We start from the raw sequence: 15,761 nt of genomic DNA on the forward strand, positions 1-15,761 counted from the left end.
ATCCCAGCCAGCGCGGCGGGGGCCGGGACCTCAATGCAGTTTGGGATAGGGGAGCCGGGTGCCTGGGAGAGGAGCGGGGCAAGGGGTGAGCCTCACTTCGGACAGAGTGATGGGGAAAACAGGTCTCAAGGCTGCGAGGTGGGCAGCCCCTTTGGGGCATGAAGCAGGGAGTAGATGGAGTGAGGCCAGCTCCTGGGAGATGTGGTGGGAGCCAGGTCCTCGCTTTTGTCAGAATGACTTTGACTTGTGAGTCGTCCTTTGTCAAGGCAAGGAGCTGACTCCGCCCTTTGGGATTCAGTATATATCTGCTACACATTGTGAGATGTCCACAAACCAGAAGGTGATCCGGAAAGATAGGATTTTTCCTTATATTTTTCTGTTATGTACCATGAATATGAAACATTTCCACTCAAGGCTGTGCAGATATGTACTGCTTTGCCTTCATCTGCCTTTGCAGGGCTGGCTCTGCAGTGCAGGGCGTCCCAGTGCTTGGCTATTTTACCAGTTCTGCTGGGATTTGCAGAGAAGCGTGCTCAGAACTGTAGCAGAATAGGGATTTTCTCTTTTTGCTATACGTTTTATCTATGTGGAACTGATCTGTAAAGCCCCAGCAGTGGTTGTCAGCATCTGCTTGCTGATAATGGCTCAGCATTGGTCTGACAGCTTTGCTGTACTACTGGGGTTTTGTGTAGGATCAGTTACAGTAATGGTCGCTAATAATACTGAGTTATCAATACAATAAGCATTTTTGGGGGAACACAGTTGAAACTTCCTGTCTCTTTTTACTGTCTTTTACAGAAGCATGTGTCTCTGTGATTAATTCCCGATGCAGTTTTGATTCAGATTTATTGTTTGAATTGTTGAAGATGTCATCAGGCCTTACAGAGGAACAAAAGAGAAGAATTGAAGAGAACCGCCAGTTGGCTTTGGCTAGGAGAGCAGAGAGGATAGCAGCCCAGAGAGGTGGGCACACGGGGATCACTGGACCTCAGGTGAAAGAACAGAATCCAGGCCATCGGGGAAGCTTGAAGGACGAGAACTATCATGTCAGCTTCATTAGCCAGCACAAACAGAATCCAAACAGTCCCATGGAGCAGAAGAGCTATCTTCAGAAAGATTATAATCATTACCCTGCAAACCAACAGATGGCTGGTTCACATGGAGAGCAACAAAAGAATTGTTCAGAGAACTCAGAACAAGCAAGTGGCATTAAGCCTACAATGATCCCAAATTCTCTGAGTTATTCCCATAAACATTACTTGGATGCTGGTGGTCAGGAACATGGACAACAAGCTTTAATTAATCTTGGTACATTCCAGCAGCCCAAATGCTACCCAGCTTTCAAAACCCCTACAGAACCATCTCATCCCAGATTAATTGATAACGGGCACCCTGACGGTAGTAAAGATTTACAGAGTCAGAACAAATCTGCCATAAAATATGTTTCACCACCAAGCAGCGCCAACCCAAGTGATTCAGAAATGCTGATAAGCACAAGCAGACCAAAGGAAAGAGAAGGGGGAGGTGGTAGGATGCAGAAACTGACCAGCTCTTTCAGTGCAGGCTCTGCCTTTGAAGCTGCCTCTTGCAAGAAAGCAAATAGTGTTACAAGAGGAAAATGTGTGAAATATGGGGAAGACCGATTTCAGGTTGAAATAGGCTATAATGCTGAACTTATTGCAGTGTTTAAGAAGATACCAAGCAAAAGCTATGGTAAGAATTGGTTGTTTCCTGTTATCTGACGTCCCTGCCCATGGAGGTGGGGTTAGAACTGGATGATCTTAAGGTCCTTTCCAACCCTAACTGTTCTATGATTCTACGATCTCTGTTTATATGGGATTGAAGTTTCAACATCTGCTGGAACTGTAGCTGCCGCATGCTCTTAGCAGTGCGGCTATTGGTGGGGTAAAATATGTGGTATTAAATGGGGATTGAAAAAGTAAAGACAGCTGAAACTGGCAAGGAATTCCGGGCATAAATAGCTTGGGCTTGGATTTAGCCAAGAAATTAGAAGCCCTGCTTTATGAACAGTGCTGTAAGAAGTGTAGTGACAGCAACTGGTTGGAGTCCTTGGGAGCGAAAGAAGAGAAGTTAGCATAAATTGGTACGGAAAAATGGGTCACTTCAGCTGTAGTTCACAGTTGATGAGGTGATTCTATTAACTGGGTTACTGAGAGCAATGGAGTCTCCACCTTTTGGCTTGCTCCTTTATTTGTTACATTCCACTTCTGTTTCTCCCATGTGTTGCTGCTCCCTGTGTATGGCTGCTGATTCTTCTTGGCTTAGTATTGATATGCCCTATGGCTTTTTTGGTGTCCTGTAGCTGTAAACTTGAGAATACTGTTTTTCAGATGGTATTAAAAAGTTTGCATGAGTAGCTTGAATTCTTTCTTACCTTGCATGACTGTTTCACACCACCACGTTTTTGCTATTCCAAATGATTTGTATTCTGCCCTATTTTAGATCCTGATATGAAAAAATGGAATTTCAGCCTGGAAGATTACAGCAATTTCAGTAAGTAAATTATAAAAAATGATCCAAATCTTGACCCCCTTCCACTGTCTTCCATAATTATTATTTAGCTTTGTTATTGTCTGGAGTAATAAAACCAGTGCTACTCAAACATAATCCCTATCTCTTAGGCATCTAGTTCATACCATTTTTCTGACACTTTGTAGTTAGTTAGAAATAACCTAATTTTTCACGTAATCTAAATACCAAGCATACATTTAACTTTTTCTGATGTTGCTGAATTTTTCAGCTTCCGACAAGCCTGATCATAGGAAAAATATCTACTGTGCAAGTACCTCCTATGAATCTGTATTGAGAACTGTGTTCTACTTGCTGATGCTTAATTTATGCTTAATTTCTAGGTCTATTCATGTGTTTTCTTTCTAAACAGCATTTTTCAAAAAAAAAAAAAAAAATCAAAAAAACAAAAAAACCACCCAAAAAACCCAACCCAAACCCAAACCAGACATATTTTCCTCTTAATTTGGGTGTCAGAAAAGGAAAAAGGGCAATTCCTTAGGGCTTTGAGCAAGACTGAAAATGGATTTGCCTTTTTTTGGCATACCGAGGATGATTTTATCTTTTCTTTCCTGTCATTTTGTTCTGGAAAGATTGAGAGATGGTAGAGGCAAACACTTCAGGTAAGCTTTTCAAAAGCATATTGTATTGAAGTGAATGATAAATCACTATTGATTTCAGTGGGAACAGAATTAGGCCTGGGTTGAGCACTTTGAAAAACCCACAGTTGAGTGCTGGTATTTTAGCTTCCCATGTGGGTTGCCACACATTTATAATTTAAGTGCTGCTGGTTTGCTTGAAGTGTATCACGTACACATGAGAGCAGACTCTCTGCACCAAGGAGCTTGCAAGTGAAGAGGATGGTTTTTAGAAATCAGGGTTTTTCCTTAAAGCTATCAAATATGAGTTCTGTCTAGAAAGTTCATGTTGACAAGTGAAGGCAGTATGTGATCATAACTGGGCAATGATACCAGGGGAAAAATACCTTGAGAAAAGGGAACTGACTTAAGAGGGCCTTGGTTTGGAGATTTGTAAGTGTAAAAACAGTTATTTTAAAGCTTCCTACAGTTAATTTTGTTCTTCTGAATAGTGTTGTCCTCTACTATATTTATTTCTTTGTACTATAAATAATTAAATATGCAGTCAAACTTAGAAAAAGATGTTGAAATAAAAGAGTAAAAAAGAAAGTTTGGTTTTTTTGATGGTTTTTTGTTTGTTTTTGTTTTTTTTTTAAGTATTTCAGTATTTGTTGTAGAGGTGAGATTTAACTATGTAATGCTACATCACATCTAAAATCTTTTGCTTGGTGCAGTGGGAGTAGAAAGTATAAATTGGTGGCTTCCTGGTCCTCTACTTTAAAAACTAGTTTCACTTGATGCTCTTAATTTTTTTCTTTGGGATATAAATCTCAAATGTTTGAGTTTATTCTGGAAGTCAGGTATTATTTTAAACTAAAGTTGAATTAAATCCAAATGGTTTATTTATTTATTCCTGATTAGGAAGAAAGTGTCTGAATATCTTTCTTTCTTTTTTCCCCCTTTTCAAATCTTAACTGCTGAACTTAGATTTTTTTGTATGTTTTTGTTGCATATCAGTAAGATGGACTGTTTTACAAGAAGCAGAGTGGATCATGATGTGCAGCTTAATGCTCAAAGGACTGGATTTATGCTAAACAGCTATGTGATAGGGAGGATTGCTTCTGTCTATGAATACATGTGCTTAGGGGTCCCTTGCTTTTGAGTCTAATGGACTAGAGATGTTCATGAATCTTCGTGTTGCTGTAGTACCTATGAGTTGGGTACTCAGGGATGAATTTCACTATTTTGATGCTGTAAAAATACAAGAACAAATCATTCTTAACTATCACAGTTTGACTATAGTAATAACGACAACATATGTGTAGATTGGCAGAGGAACACTGGGAGAAGTGGAATGTTTACTGGTGTGGATAGCTGTAGTTTCAGGCTGACAGCTGTAAAATGCTGTGTCCCTTTTCTCCTCGTGCCCCAGCATCATGACAGAGGTGGTTGCTAATCTGCAGTGAGATTGGAGGGCAAATGGTTGGGAGGAAGTAAAAGTCCGACTCTAAGACACAGTAGAATAAAGGGTTATGGACTTAAATTATAACAAAGGAGGTTTAGGGGTTTCGACTAGATTCCTTCCTCATATCCTTCCTAAAGTATTGTGAACATGCAGTAGTCCTCCTAGATGAGGTTGCATATCAGACATTGACATAGGGCAGGAGGCAAATATTTTTAGATCTTTCTTCTTTGCTGTTTGCAGAAGCAACTTTCTATCTCTTAAAGCACATACTATTGACCACCATACCCCTACCCCTGCAACTTCGTAAGTGAGAATGCTGTATGGCTGTGTGCAATTACTGCTCATGTAAATCTGCAGATTGCGTCCCCTAGCCTGATAAGCCGCATTTTGGAATTGCTAATAGGGAGCCTAATGTAGTGACAATGCTGGACAAGCCCTTGTTCACTTTCTGTCACATAATCCTTCTGCCCCTGCTATATTCTCTGTGGAAAATCCCACCAACCTGCTCCCCCAGGCCATCACTCTCTCTATTCCTTATCCCTGTGAGTGAAAGCAGGGAATCATCATGCCTTTTAAACTTCAAGGTATATGGTTTGTTTGTCATCCTGCTGTCCTTTATCTTCCCAAACCATCCTGTGCATCTTTAGTTCATTAGCGTTCTTTGTTACTAATTCTTTTCTCTGTATCTCATGTTTTTCTCCGTAGTGGAAGCAGCAAATCAACTTTCGTCAGTAATTCTGGCACCACTGGAAGGAGAAAATGCACTTGCCTTGGCATCAGGCTCTTGTTTGGCTGGCAATAGGGTTGATGTGAAATCCCTCTTGAAGATGTGCAAGAACTGGAAGAAACCCTCAGCCTGTGTCAAAGGCAAGTGCATGCTGATCTCTCACTTGCGGTTTGAGGTTGATATTGGGTATTCTGCAGAAGTAATTGGAGTGTTCAAGCAGATGGATTCCAGAAATTATGGTGAGTCTCTGTTGTTTCTGCTTTATTATAATTACATTGTTTGGGCTGCTTTTGGAGTGCTGTGAGCGCTTCAGAGTAGAGCTTATGAGAGTACATCCCTCTAAAAGAACATGAAAGGGTGAGCTTTGGTGAAGATTTTGGGCTCCTGTAGTTCTGGTGTAGTGTGTTCTGCGCTTCATGGCAGAACATGTCCTTTTCTGGGCCAAGGTGATGTTTCAGGACTCAGCACAATTACATTGCCTGTTGAGGGGGGACGTGCTGATAATTTGCCATGACTATGAAGACCATGCATAAGTTTTTGTTTTTATCATAAAATGCAGTTAGACTTTCCTATATTTCTTTTCTGTGGTGTATAATGGCTGCAACTGCCTGAGCAGATCGAGTTTACCAGCAACTTTACTGATGTTTTTGGGGCAAGTGGAACTGTAGAGTGGTTCTGTGTTGGCATTCCGATTTTAATGGTAAATACCAGGTTTTTTCCACTTACAATGTGGGAATTGAGGCAGAGAGTAATGAGATGACGTGTGCAGTGTCACAGTAGGTCAGTGACAGCATGGGGAACAAATCCTGGAGCTCTTTTTGTTTGGGCAGGGCCCCAGCTGGCTCATTGTGTCTTTAGCTGACTGAATTCACTCTGCCTTCTCTGGAAGTTGTAGGCAGGTGCTACCCAGGGATAAACCTGCCAGACAAGTCTGGTCTTCACGTTATGTTTTGGGTATTGATGAATTGGTGAATTTCCTCTGTACCATCCTGAGCACATCCTTTATAAGATACGGAGCTAGAATTGAAAGCGATGGTGTTACTGCTGGAAGCCAGAGTTTGTTGGTTGACAAATAAGAACCTTCACACACATTCTTCATCCTTTCTTGCAGTGAAGAGAAAGTGGTTGCCAAAATCCTTGGGCAGGTGGGTTTGTTGCAATGGTTCATTAGGGGAGCTGACCTTGGCTCACTGATGATACCACCACTTCTAGATGTGTGCTCATACTTCTAATTGTACTTCAAACTGTTTGCTTAATGTAAAAGTCAAACAGAGGAAAATTGATGGCTGGATAAGTAAAAGATCCTTTTAAAGCAGTTCTGAAATGCAGAGGATATAAATGGATAGCCATATTCTTAGGGACAGAGAATTCAGTCTTTTAAAAAAGAGACTTACGACAGTGTTTTAACTATTGCAGATATCAACACCAAAAAGTGGAATTTCCTGCTGGAGGACTATCCCAAACTAAGTGAGTCACTGCATTTTCCTGCCTAGGGCTATTTTCTGGGGATGCAAATGAATTCTAACTTCATTTCTTAGACTGTCTCTTCACTGTGGGGAGATAATTCGCTAACAAACTGCAAAGCAGATGCCTTCCTGTTTTATCAGACATTTGTACTGTTTGTCCAGACTCAAAATTTTTTAAATGTGTGTTATTCATGGCAGTCCTTTAGGGACCCATTGGGAAGATGGCTCGTACTGATTTCCTGTGCTGTTTTTTAGAGCACATGGATGTATTTACAATCACAAAGCTAATTTTATTAGTTACACAGTAGCTCTACGTGAACTGAGGAGTTGCAGGATAATGGATTCCTCTGTTCCCATTTGCTAGATTTGAAGAGGTCAGCATGGTGGCTGCCAAGCCTTCCTGTCCTTACAGAAATTCTGTCTTATTCTTTTTAGCTGTGCTGTCCTTAGTCTCAGTGCCAGCCCGCCTTACTCCCTTTTGTGTATATCAATTCATAAACTGGCACAGGCACCCCTTGCTTAGAAAACAAACACATATCAGTCTGTTTTACTTCCAATTCTTTAAGCAGTGTGCATGGTATCGTGCTATTTCATTTCACAGCACATTTTGTTTTTCAGGTCAGAGCACTAGATTTTCAAGTCAACTGATTTCTGTAACAACCAGTTCATCCACAGTTTCAGGTCTAGTTGCTGTCTGGCTGATTTTGTTCAGCCTTCTGTGTTACAGCTGGTAGTAATGGCTTTGCAGGCAGCGCACAACTGTTAAGTGTTTAATTGATGTACAAGACAGGCTAGAATTCAGGTAGCTTCCATAGCTGAGTTGATTCTGAGGCAAATAAGAAATGCTGCTTGTTTCTCTTGTGGAAGTGTGCAGATCTGCTTGAAGCAGAGGCATTGATCTTGAAGCAGATTTTCATAGTCTAACAAATTGATTTGAAGCTGGTTGATGGATGCTTAGCAAAAAAAACTTTTAAAAGAGCATTGTATTTTTCCCTGCAAGTGGAATCTAAGCACATAGTGTTGCTACAATGTTAATTTCTTGGTAGAAGTTGACCCTTAGAGTCCTGCCTTTATGTATCTGTGTAATGCTTCTGAAACTGTGACTCACTGATCTAAAATTAAGAGCTGTGGTTTGTTGTGTTTTGTTTGGTTGGGGCATTTTTTAGTGGATGCCCCTTTGCAGAATAATCCAGGCTCAGCGGCATGCTCTTAGCATATCTGCTTCTTAGTTTTTTATGTTTAGTTATGTTTACAGAGTGCTTTGAGATGAATAGCATTATGCAAGTCCTAAGTAGTATAATTATTATTTATCTAGCCAGTTGGCCTGCTGTGTTTGCCTTGGTACTCATGTGAGGGTACGTGGCTGTGGAATTTGATTGGGGTAAGCTTCAGGAAGATAATAAGGTGCTCCACACATGTCCCTAGAAAGTATGACAGTGTTACAGTGCTGAAATGCTGTTGCTCAGAGTAATTTTTCTCTAGTGTGGGCTCCTTCATCCACAGGATACTGAAGCGCACTTAATAATTGAGTATCTGCATGCTTCTATAATGCATGTAATGTATCAACATTAGTAATGGTTGTAGGGCTGACAGCCACGTGGTGGAGCCTTGTAGGAATGCCAGATCTTGAAAACATGTGTGTTTTGGTGGATGCTATTACAAAACTCCAGGACTGGAATGCTGACAGGCCCTGATTTCGGTGAGAGCTGATGATCTCTCACAGTTTGCTAAAAGGCCTTTTGTATGTGCCCAGGGCCTGATCCTGTAGTATGTGCTAGGCAGTCTGAACAAAACCATCATCTCTCGGTCTGTCACTCTCTCAGCCATGCTGGCTGGCAGTTGTATGCATCATGGAAGTATTCGGAATCCTACGGATTTGAGGAAAGAAAAGAAAAATCATAAATCTTCTTGCAGGGTGCAGTTTGTGAGGGCATTTGAGGCTTCTGGCATGTGCCTTTTTGAGGAACAGCATTTGGTTTGCGCCTGTTTGTTTACCTACATCAAAATAAAAGAATTTTTTATAAAGGCTGGTTGCCATTTCCAGCAGAGAGATCTGTTGGCTGGTAACTGTTTGCAGAGGTTAATGTCTCTGCCTAGTTGTTCAGTCGTCTTTATGTAAAGGTCACTTCAGTAAAAAATGTCTGTTGGATGAATCATGCTGGTGGCAGATATATCTTAATCACTCTCCCAGCTCATGTACAGAACAATAGCAACAGAATTATCAGTGAGCAAATTGTAGCAATTATGCTAACGCGTAGCTCAGTCTGTGAGTGTAATAACAAGCTTGTGCTGTACTTCGGGTGGAGAGAGTTCCTGCTATTGAGGAAGTATAAATTAAACTGGAGAGTTTAAAAAGTTTGGTTGTTGCCCAACCACAAATGGAAATCTTTTCATATGGATATTTCTTGGAATTGCTTTCCCCCTTCAAATGGCAGGGGTCCATCCTGCTGCTTTCCTCTTGGAGATAGCTGAAATAAAAATACTTAACTGGATTATGGGAGTGCATTTACTGCTGGTATAGTGAATTCCTATTTCAGTTATTTTTGCAAACAGTTGTTTTGTGTCTTTCTTCATACACAAATCAACCACTAAAAAAAAGAGTTACTTCCTGCAGTGAAGGATCTGCGCACATGTGTTTGGGTTCCCAGTGTAGAGGTGTCTCTTATTTCTCAGTCAGTGGTCAAAGATTGATTGCTAAACATGTTTTCCTGGTCCCAGCTCACTGCATGCTTTAAACTGGTATTTGTTTTCATAGGAATTTGTTGTTGGATTAAAAAGAAATGCTTTTATCTTTCTGGGATGGGATATAGGTGGCCAGAGGGGACTGAAATAAGGTTGTCTAGGAGGAAAATTGCTCTGACGCTTTGCTTGTTGTGATGCATGGGTTGAAAAGATGAAGGCCCCGAGGTCTTTGCATAATGGAGGCGGGGGATCTCTTTAGTTTGACTGGGAAGGGTTTATGCTGTAGATAAAGTTGAGGGGCTTCAAGGCTGAAACAACAGTGGTGGCGAGAGACTCAAGTGGCAGCCTGTGGGCTGGTTCTGGCTCACAAGGTCCTCCAGTCCAAGAGAACAGCAGTGGATACTAGCTCAGCAGGGAGTTTCTGTTGGTACCCTGTCCCTGAAGGATGGCTGTCAGAGTGCTGCTGATGGTGGTACAAGAGCAGTTTCTCTGAGACTTGAAGTGCTTCCTGTTTTCTTATCCAAATGTGGTAAACAAGGAGTGATAAAGTGGAGACAGAGCCAAACCTGTGTGAATTTGAGAAGAGAGTTTTCAAAGGTGAAGTTGTATGATATTCTTTAGGTAACTGTGTCTCGGGTCACTCGTGATCACTCAGAGATAGTGGAGACCTCATAGGTGTTTAATGCAGAATCCCAAGATCAGGATAAAGATGCCCCTGCCTTCTAGGCTTCAGGAGCTCTTTTGTTCAAATCAATACTTTTATGTCTGAGTAAAGTGTGCCCTAAGCTGCCCTCAGTGTGAATAATCCAGCTCCAGCTGTATTAGTAGCAATCATCTCTGAATGATGGCATCAGACTCAGGTTTTTTTATAACCAAGTCTAAATATGAGGGGAGGAGATGTGATTCATCATGTGGCTCTGGAATAGACTTTAGGGAAGAGGCCAGGCCAGCACCTGTGCATGATGCAGTACTTTCTTGAGCTGTTTCAGGATAGGAAATGATACTGTTAATGAGGCTGAGGGTTGTGCCCTAACATCCATAATGAAAGTTGTGTGTATGTTGCCCCTTTCTGATAATAAACTGCTCTGTTCTTTGCAGTGGAAGTGTTACAGAGCCTTGTGTCAGTAGAAGTGGAGCCGCTGCCAGATGCAGTGATACAAGCCTTTGCTGCTCAAATACAGAGATCTACATCACGGACAGATGTTCCTGATGCTGACCTTTCAGTAGTGGACTCCAAAATTGTGAAGAGCCTCATGCCCTTTCAGCGGGAAGGTGTGAAGTATGTCCTTTTTCATGCTGTTAAGAGCTAGTCCTTGCCTAGAATTGTGTACTCTGTATTGGTACCTTGACTGCATTCTCTTCTATGGAGGGCTCAGCAATACCTCTGGTGCTCAGGGCTCTTGGTTATTTGGTATGGTATGGTTTGTTTTGTTGGGGTGTTTTTGTGGACTTATTTTGAGTGACACATCTATTCTGTTTCTAGCTAGAATTCTTCGTCGTGAGTCATTTTGTTAGTCTCATAAAATTGTTCAAATGATACATCTCTGATCTCCCTCTTGTGATTCAGTATGTGCCTAATTGTCATATGATTTTATTTTATTTTTTTGTTATGTTGTAAGGTCATTATTTTTTTTTCCCTGAAGTGCATCTCTTGTTGTTGTTTTTTAAATATTAACTGCACATGGGGAAGTGCCAGAAAATAGGACCCAGGCCCTGAAAGATTTAAAATGGCTAACTGTATGTAGAGATAAACTTTTAAATGTCCCTGTCCCCATCATATATGGTCATTAGTTGTTGACTTCAAGATGCAATCCATGAAAGCCTGTACTTACTGGTGTTAAAGGGGAATTATTAATATTTTCGTAGCTCAGCCAGGATAAACTATGGGACAGAATATGAGTAATATCATGGAAAGAATGTGCTTTAAATAGCTGTAAGGTCTTGAGATGACTACTCATGAAATCAAAGTCTCTAACGACTGGGTTGAACCACTGCTGAGGAGCTTTCAAGTTTGAGAGGTTTGTGAGAGTTGCTTGCTTGTGTTAAGACTAAGGGAAAAGCTCCAGGTTTAATGAAGAACCCAGATCACTTCCAAGTGATCCGCATTATAAGCTTGGTGATGAGTTGTGCTCATCTTGGCTGCTGTGATGGATAGTAATCCATTTCTTGACTCTTACATAATTCCCCTCTCTCTTTTCCCCAGTTTTGCAATCTTAAGAAATGGACGTTTACTTATTGCGGATGACATGGGCTTGGGCAAGACTGTCCAGGCAATCTGCATTGCTGCGTATTACCAGAAGGAATGGCCTTTGCTGGTGGTGACTCCTTCTTCTGTGAGGTTTACATGGGCAGAGGTACTGTGAGCTTGAGCATGTGCAGGTGGCTGCTAGAGGGCATGTGTGATGGTGGTGCTGTGTTGCACTCTGTATAAGTTAAAATTTTAAAAACGTGTATTGGGGTGGGGAGAGGGGAATTGCATGGCACTGACTGTATGGTATATGCCTGTTTTCTTTTTATTGGCTGATTTTCATTTTGTGGTCCAGATGATCTGCTGGAAAGAGGGACATCTAGAGAAAGTATCTCCCTGACCCTCTATTAACTTTGCTCTTGCAAGTCAGCTGACTCTAAGGGGGTGTTCTATTCGTCAGTCCTAAAGACAGTAATTGCATTGAAGCAATTATCTGTTGTATTCAAGTCCTTCATAGCAGTATTTGCCAGTCCCTTGGCTGGAACAGAAGCCCAGGTGCTGGGATTCTCCACTTTGTTGAAGAGGCTCCATTCTCGTCATCATTAAGTGTCTGTCATAATATGTTTTGGCTTGTCCACTGTGTGCTGCTGACTCCTCTGAGTCCTTTATTAATGTTGATCAGAAGCCCAAGACAGCTTGCATGGCTGGGAGGTGTATCTTGAAATAAATCACTATCATAACTTGTACACTGAGGCTTTTGGGTTGCCATAGTGAGATGTTCACTATAGGAGACAAAGGTGAGCCAGAGGTTTTAGGTCAGTAATTTCATGCCTGAGCAAGAGGGGGTGGGAGTTTAGCTTTCCCTGGAATGTTGCATTGATGAGAAGTGTATTGATTGGGATTTGCTGGTTTCGTGCTGTAACAGGTTGTTAGAGCATCTTGGTATTTGTTTTTATGTCCAGTAGTGCAACAAAATGTTGGGCAACAAGAAAAGAAAACTGTTTTCTGAACAAGGGAGTGATGCTCATTGTGTTTGGTATTTCAAAGGCTTGTAGATCTCTGGGTCAACATGTAAATCCATGGCTTCTGTGGGATACTTGCTGGTAACAGTCTGGGCCCTGGTTTCCTGAAGTACTGAGCACCTGCAACTAAACTGCTGTGTCCTTCAAGAGATTTAAGCAGTATGAGGTGGTGGGGTTTTTTTTTCCTTCAAGTGCTTCCTTCCCTTACTCTTAGGAGGCTGCGGGAGATGTTTTGTTAGGACATTTGCTTTAGAATGAGTTGTGGTGCTTTGTGTGAATGTAAAAGGTGCAAGTCTAATTAAAATGTGTCACAGAAAGTGGAAAGAGGTAGAGTTTATTATTGTCTACTCAGTCCATTCTTGTACCACCTGTGTTTTACTGTAATAGTAGAAGGTTTTGTGGTGTCTCTGGAGCTGAATTGCCAGAAATTGTCTTAATCTCCGAGTTGTTGGCATTTTATTTTGGCTTTCTGGGCTCAGGCCACTGAGTGCCTTTATATTCAAAGTATCATAGAAAGCTGACAGGACAATGTGAGGTCCTCTGGGTGAGAAGTACTGCAGCCGTGCACATTTGGAGTTTGGCAATGGAACTTGAATAATTAATGGTCAGGGCAGTTTCAAAGCACTTCTTATGAACAGAGGTCAGCATCACGTGATAAATACAGGATCACTTTTATGGTGTGAATTAGTCATGTCCTTTCATAAAAGAAGAGGGCAGTACAGCTAGGAGCTTTCATATGCTTCCCTGTTGCTGCCACATTTGTCTTTAAGTTTTGGCTTAGTGTTAGCCACAGTTTTTGGTTGGGATCTAACTTTGTCCACTTGTTGGCCCATTTCTCGTTATGGTGCTTACTGTAAGTGGTGGATAGTCAATTGTTACTTTCTCACATACTGAGAAATGTGAAAAGCTCACATTTAACTCCTCTGGCTGCTGCATGTGGTTACTGAACAGAGGAGGAGAATTGACACTTGGGGGACTTGCATAAGTGAAGGGCCTAGAGGCAGAGATGCCGTTTCTCATCACCACTTGGATACATTTCTTTAGGAAGCAGATCCTGATTGCTGAAGCCCTAGCCAGTTCTCTGCAGAGCAACATCAGCAGAACTCAAATGATGCAGAGAGGTTGGTGTCATTTGGGACACAATAACAAGGGAAATGGTGGGTGCTTAGTAGCTAACAGATGGGTTTGGGGGAGGATATCTTGCTCTGGTGTGTGGAGCACTTCAAGAGGTTGATTTGAATGACAGATGTATTTCAGCTGCTGTCATAGAGCAGCTGGTGTGTTGTCAACTTGAACTTTTCATTATTTTTTTTTTTGTTTGGGGTATTTTTTATAGACTTTTTAAGAAGGAGAGGTAGTGGATGATTTTTTGTTGATCTGGATGAGTTGTACTTCATCCTGGGTGTGGAGTAAACATTGCTGTAGTGAGATGTTTACCACTTAGAAGTTTGTGTTTCACAGCCTGAGTTTGCTGTTTAGTGGGAAAACTGAACTTCCCTGTTAGTAGTGGTCACTGTATCTCTGGCTCTAAGCAAAACAAGTAACATTGTCAGAAGGGTATGCAAATTTCTATTACAGATCAGATTCTGCTTTTCAGCAAGAGGGAATAATAGAGCATGTTTGAACTTTCCTAGCTATGGAAGATAGATTTGGCCTTATAGTTTTGTTCTTCCCACTACTAGGGTTGTTGCCTTGGGGAGATTGGTTATCCTTACTGTGCTCCAAGTTGATGTCTGTTGGTGGGTGGTGTGGCTCCATGTTCTAAGCATTTATAAGGATGCTTTATGAAGTGCTTTGGGATCCCAACAGAGAACATAAGCACCAGAACACAATTAATTGCTTTCCTCTTCCTCCAGGCATTTCACAGGTGGCTTCCGTCCTTGAGTCCAGGTAGCACCAATGTCATAGTGACTGGCAAAGACAACCTAACAGCAGGCTTGATCAATATTGTCAGCTTTGACCTCCTCAGCAAGATGGACAAGCAACTTCGGAGCACTTTCCAAGTAGTTATTATTGTAAGTGGTACACTAAAATTTTGAAGTTAATTATATACTGCAAATGGGGTGACTTTTGTGTTGTACAGTGGAGAAGTGTGAAACAGGCCTTATTTAAGACAGAAACTGACTCATAATTGGGGCTGCAAGCATAGCTGTCTTCATGAGTAGAAGCAGGAGGTTTCCCTGAAACCTTTTGAGATAACTAGTAGAGTTACTCCTTTATGATTCCTAAAGCTGTGTTTTCTCCTTTACTGGTTATGGTGCCCCTCTGATTACATTGTGGTTGGGCATGTCCACTGCTGGAGAGAATGGTATTTAATGTAGTGTTTCAGTACAGTAGTCTTGGAATTGTATCTTTTAAGGGGATTGGACTTTAGGGCGGTGTTAGTGTTTACCCAGTAAAAAAGATAACATCTCAACATCAAGTATGTGGATAAAGCATAGAAAAACCTTCCTTTGCTTGTGTTCCACTGACAACCTGCATTAAGCCTTCTTTGATCACTTGTATAATTTCTTATAGAATCATAGAATGGTTTGGGTTGGAAAGGACCTTAAGATCATCTAGTTCCACCCCCCCTGCCATGGGCAGGGACACCTCGCACTAAACGATGTCACCCAAGGCTCTGTCCGACCTGGCCTTGAACACTGCCAAGGTTGGAGCATTCACAGCTTCCTTGGGCAACCCATTCCAGTGCCTCATCACCCTCACTGTAAAGAACTTCTTCCTTAGATCTAATCTAAACTTCCCCTGTTTAAGTTTAAAGCCATTACCCCTTGTCCTACCACTAGAGTCCCTAACGAAGAGTCCCTCCCCAGCATCCTTATAGGCCCCCGTCAGATACTGGAAGGCTGCTATGAGGTCTTCACACAGCTTTCTCTTCTCCAAGCTGAACAGCCCCAACTTTCTCAGCCTGTCTTCATAAGGTGCTCCAGTCCTCTTATCCTCGTGGCCCTCCTCTGGGCTTGTTCCAACAGCTCCATGTCCTTTTTATGTTGAGGACACCAGAACTGGACACAGTACTCCAGCTGAGGTCTCACGAGAGCGGAGCAGAGGGTCAGGATCACCTCCTTTGACCTGCTGGTCACGCTTCTTTTGATGCAGCCCAG

At 41.8% G+C, this 15,761-nt stretch overlaps 1 protein-coding gene across 1 annotated transcript in view; it reads left to right on the forward strand.

Moving 5' to 3' along the window:
• Nucleotides 1-866: 866 nt before the first annotated feature.
• SMARCAL1 (SWI/SNF related, matrix associated, actin dependent regulator of chromatin, subfamily a-like 1) overlaps nt 867-15,761 on the forward strand; it is a gene marked incomplete at its 3' end in the record, with an annotated part of 35,268 nt that continues 20,373 nt past the window's right edge. Inside the window, exons 1-7 of the mRNA XM_010017986.1 lie at nt 867-1,713; nt 2,464-2,514; nt 5,278-5,538; nt 6,716-6,766; nt 10,546-10,726; nt 11,651-11,801; nt 14,514-14,672. Coding sequence (XP_010016288.1) covers nt 867-1,713; nt 2,464-2,514; nt 5,278-5,538; nt 6,716-6,766; nt 10,546-10,726; nt 11,651-11,801; nt 14,514-14,672 — 1,701 coding nt within the window. The remainder of the gene's footprint in view (nt 1,714-2,463; nt 2,515-5,277; nt 5,539-6,715; nt 6,767-10,545; nt 10,727-11,650; nt 11,802-14,513; nt 14,673-15,761) is intronic.

Source organism: Nestor notabilis, unplaced genomic scaffold (assembly GCF_000696875.1).
Source record: "Nestor notabilis isolate BGI_N333 unplaced genomic scaffold, ASM69687v1 scaffold34677, whole genome shotgun sequence".
Taxonomy (NCBI): Eukaryota; Metazoa; Chordata; class Aves; order Psittaciformes; family Psittacidae; genus Nestor; species Nestor notabilis.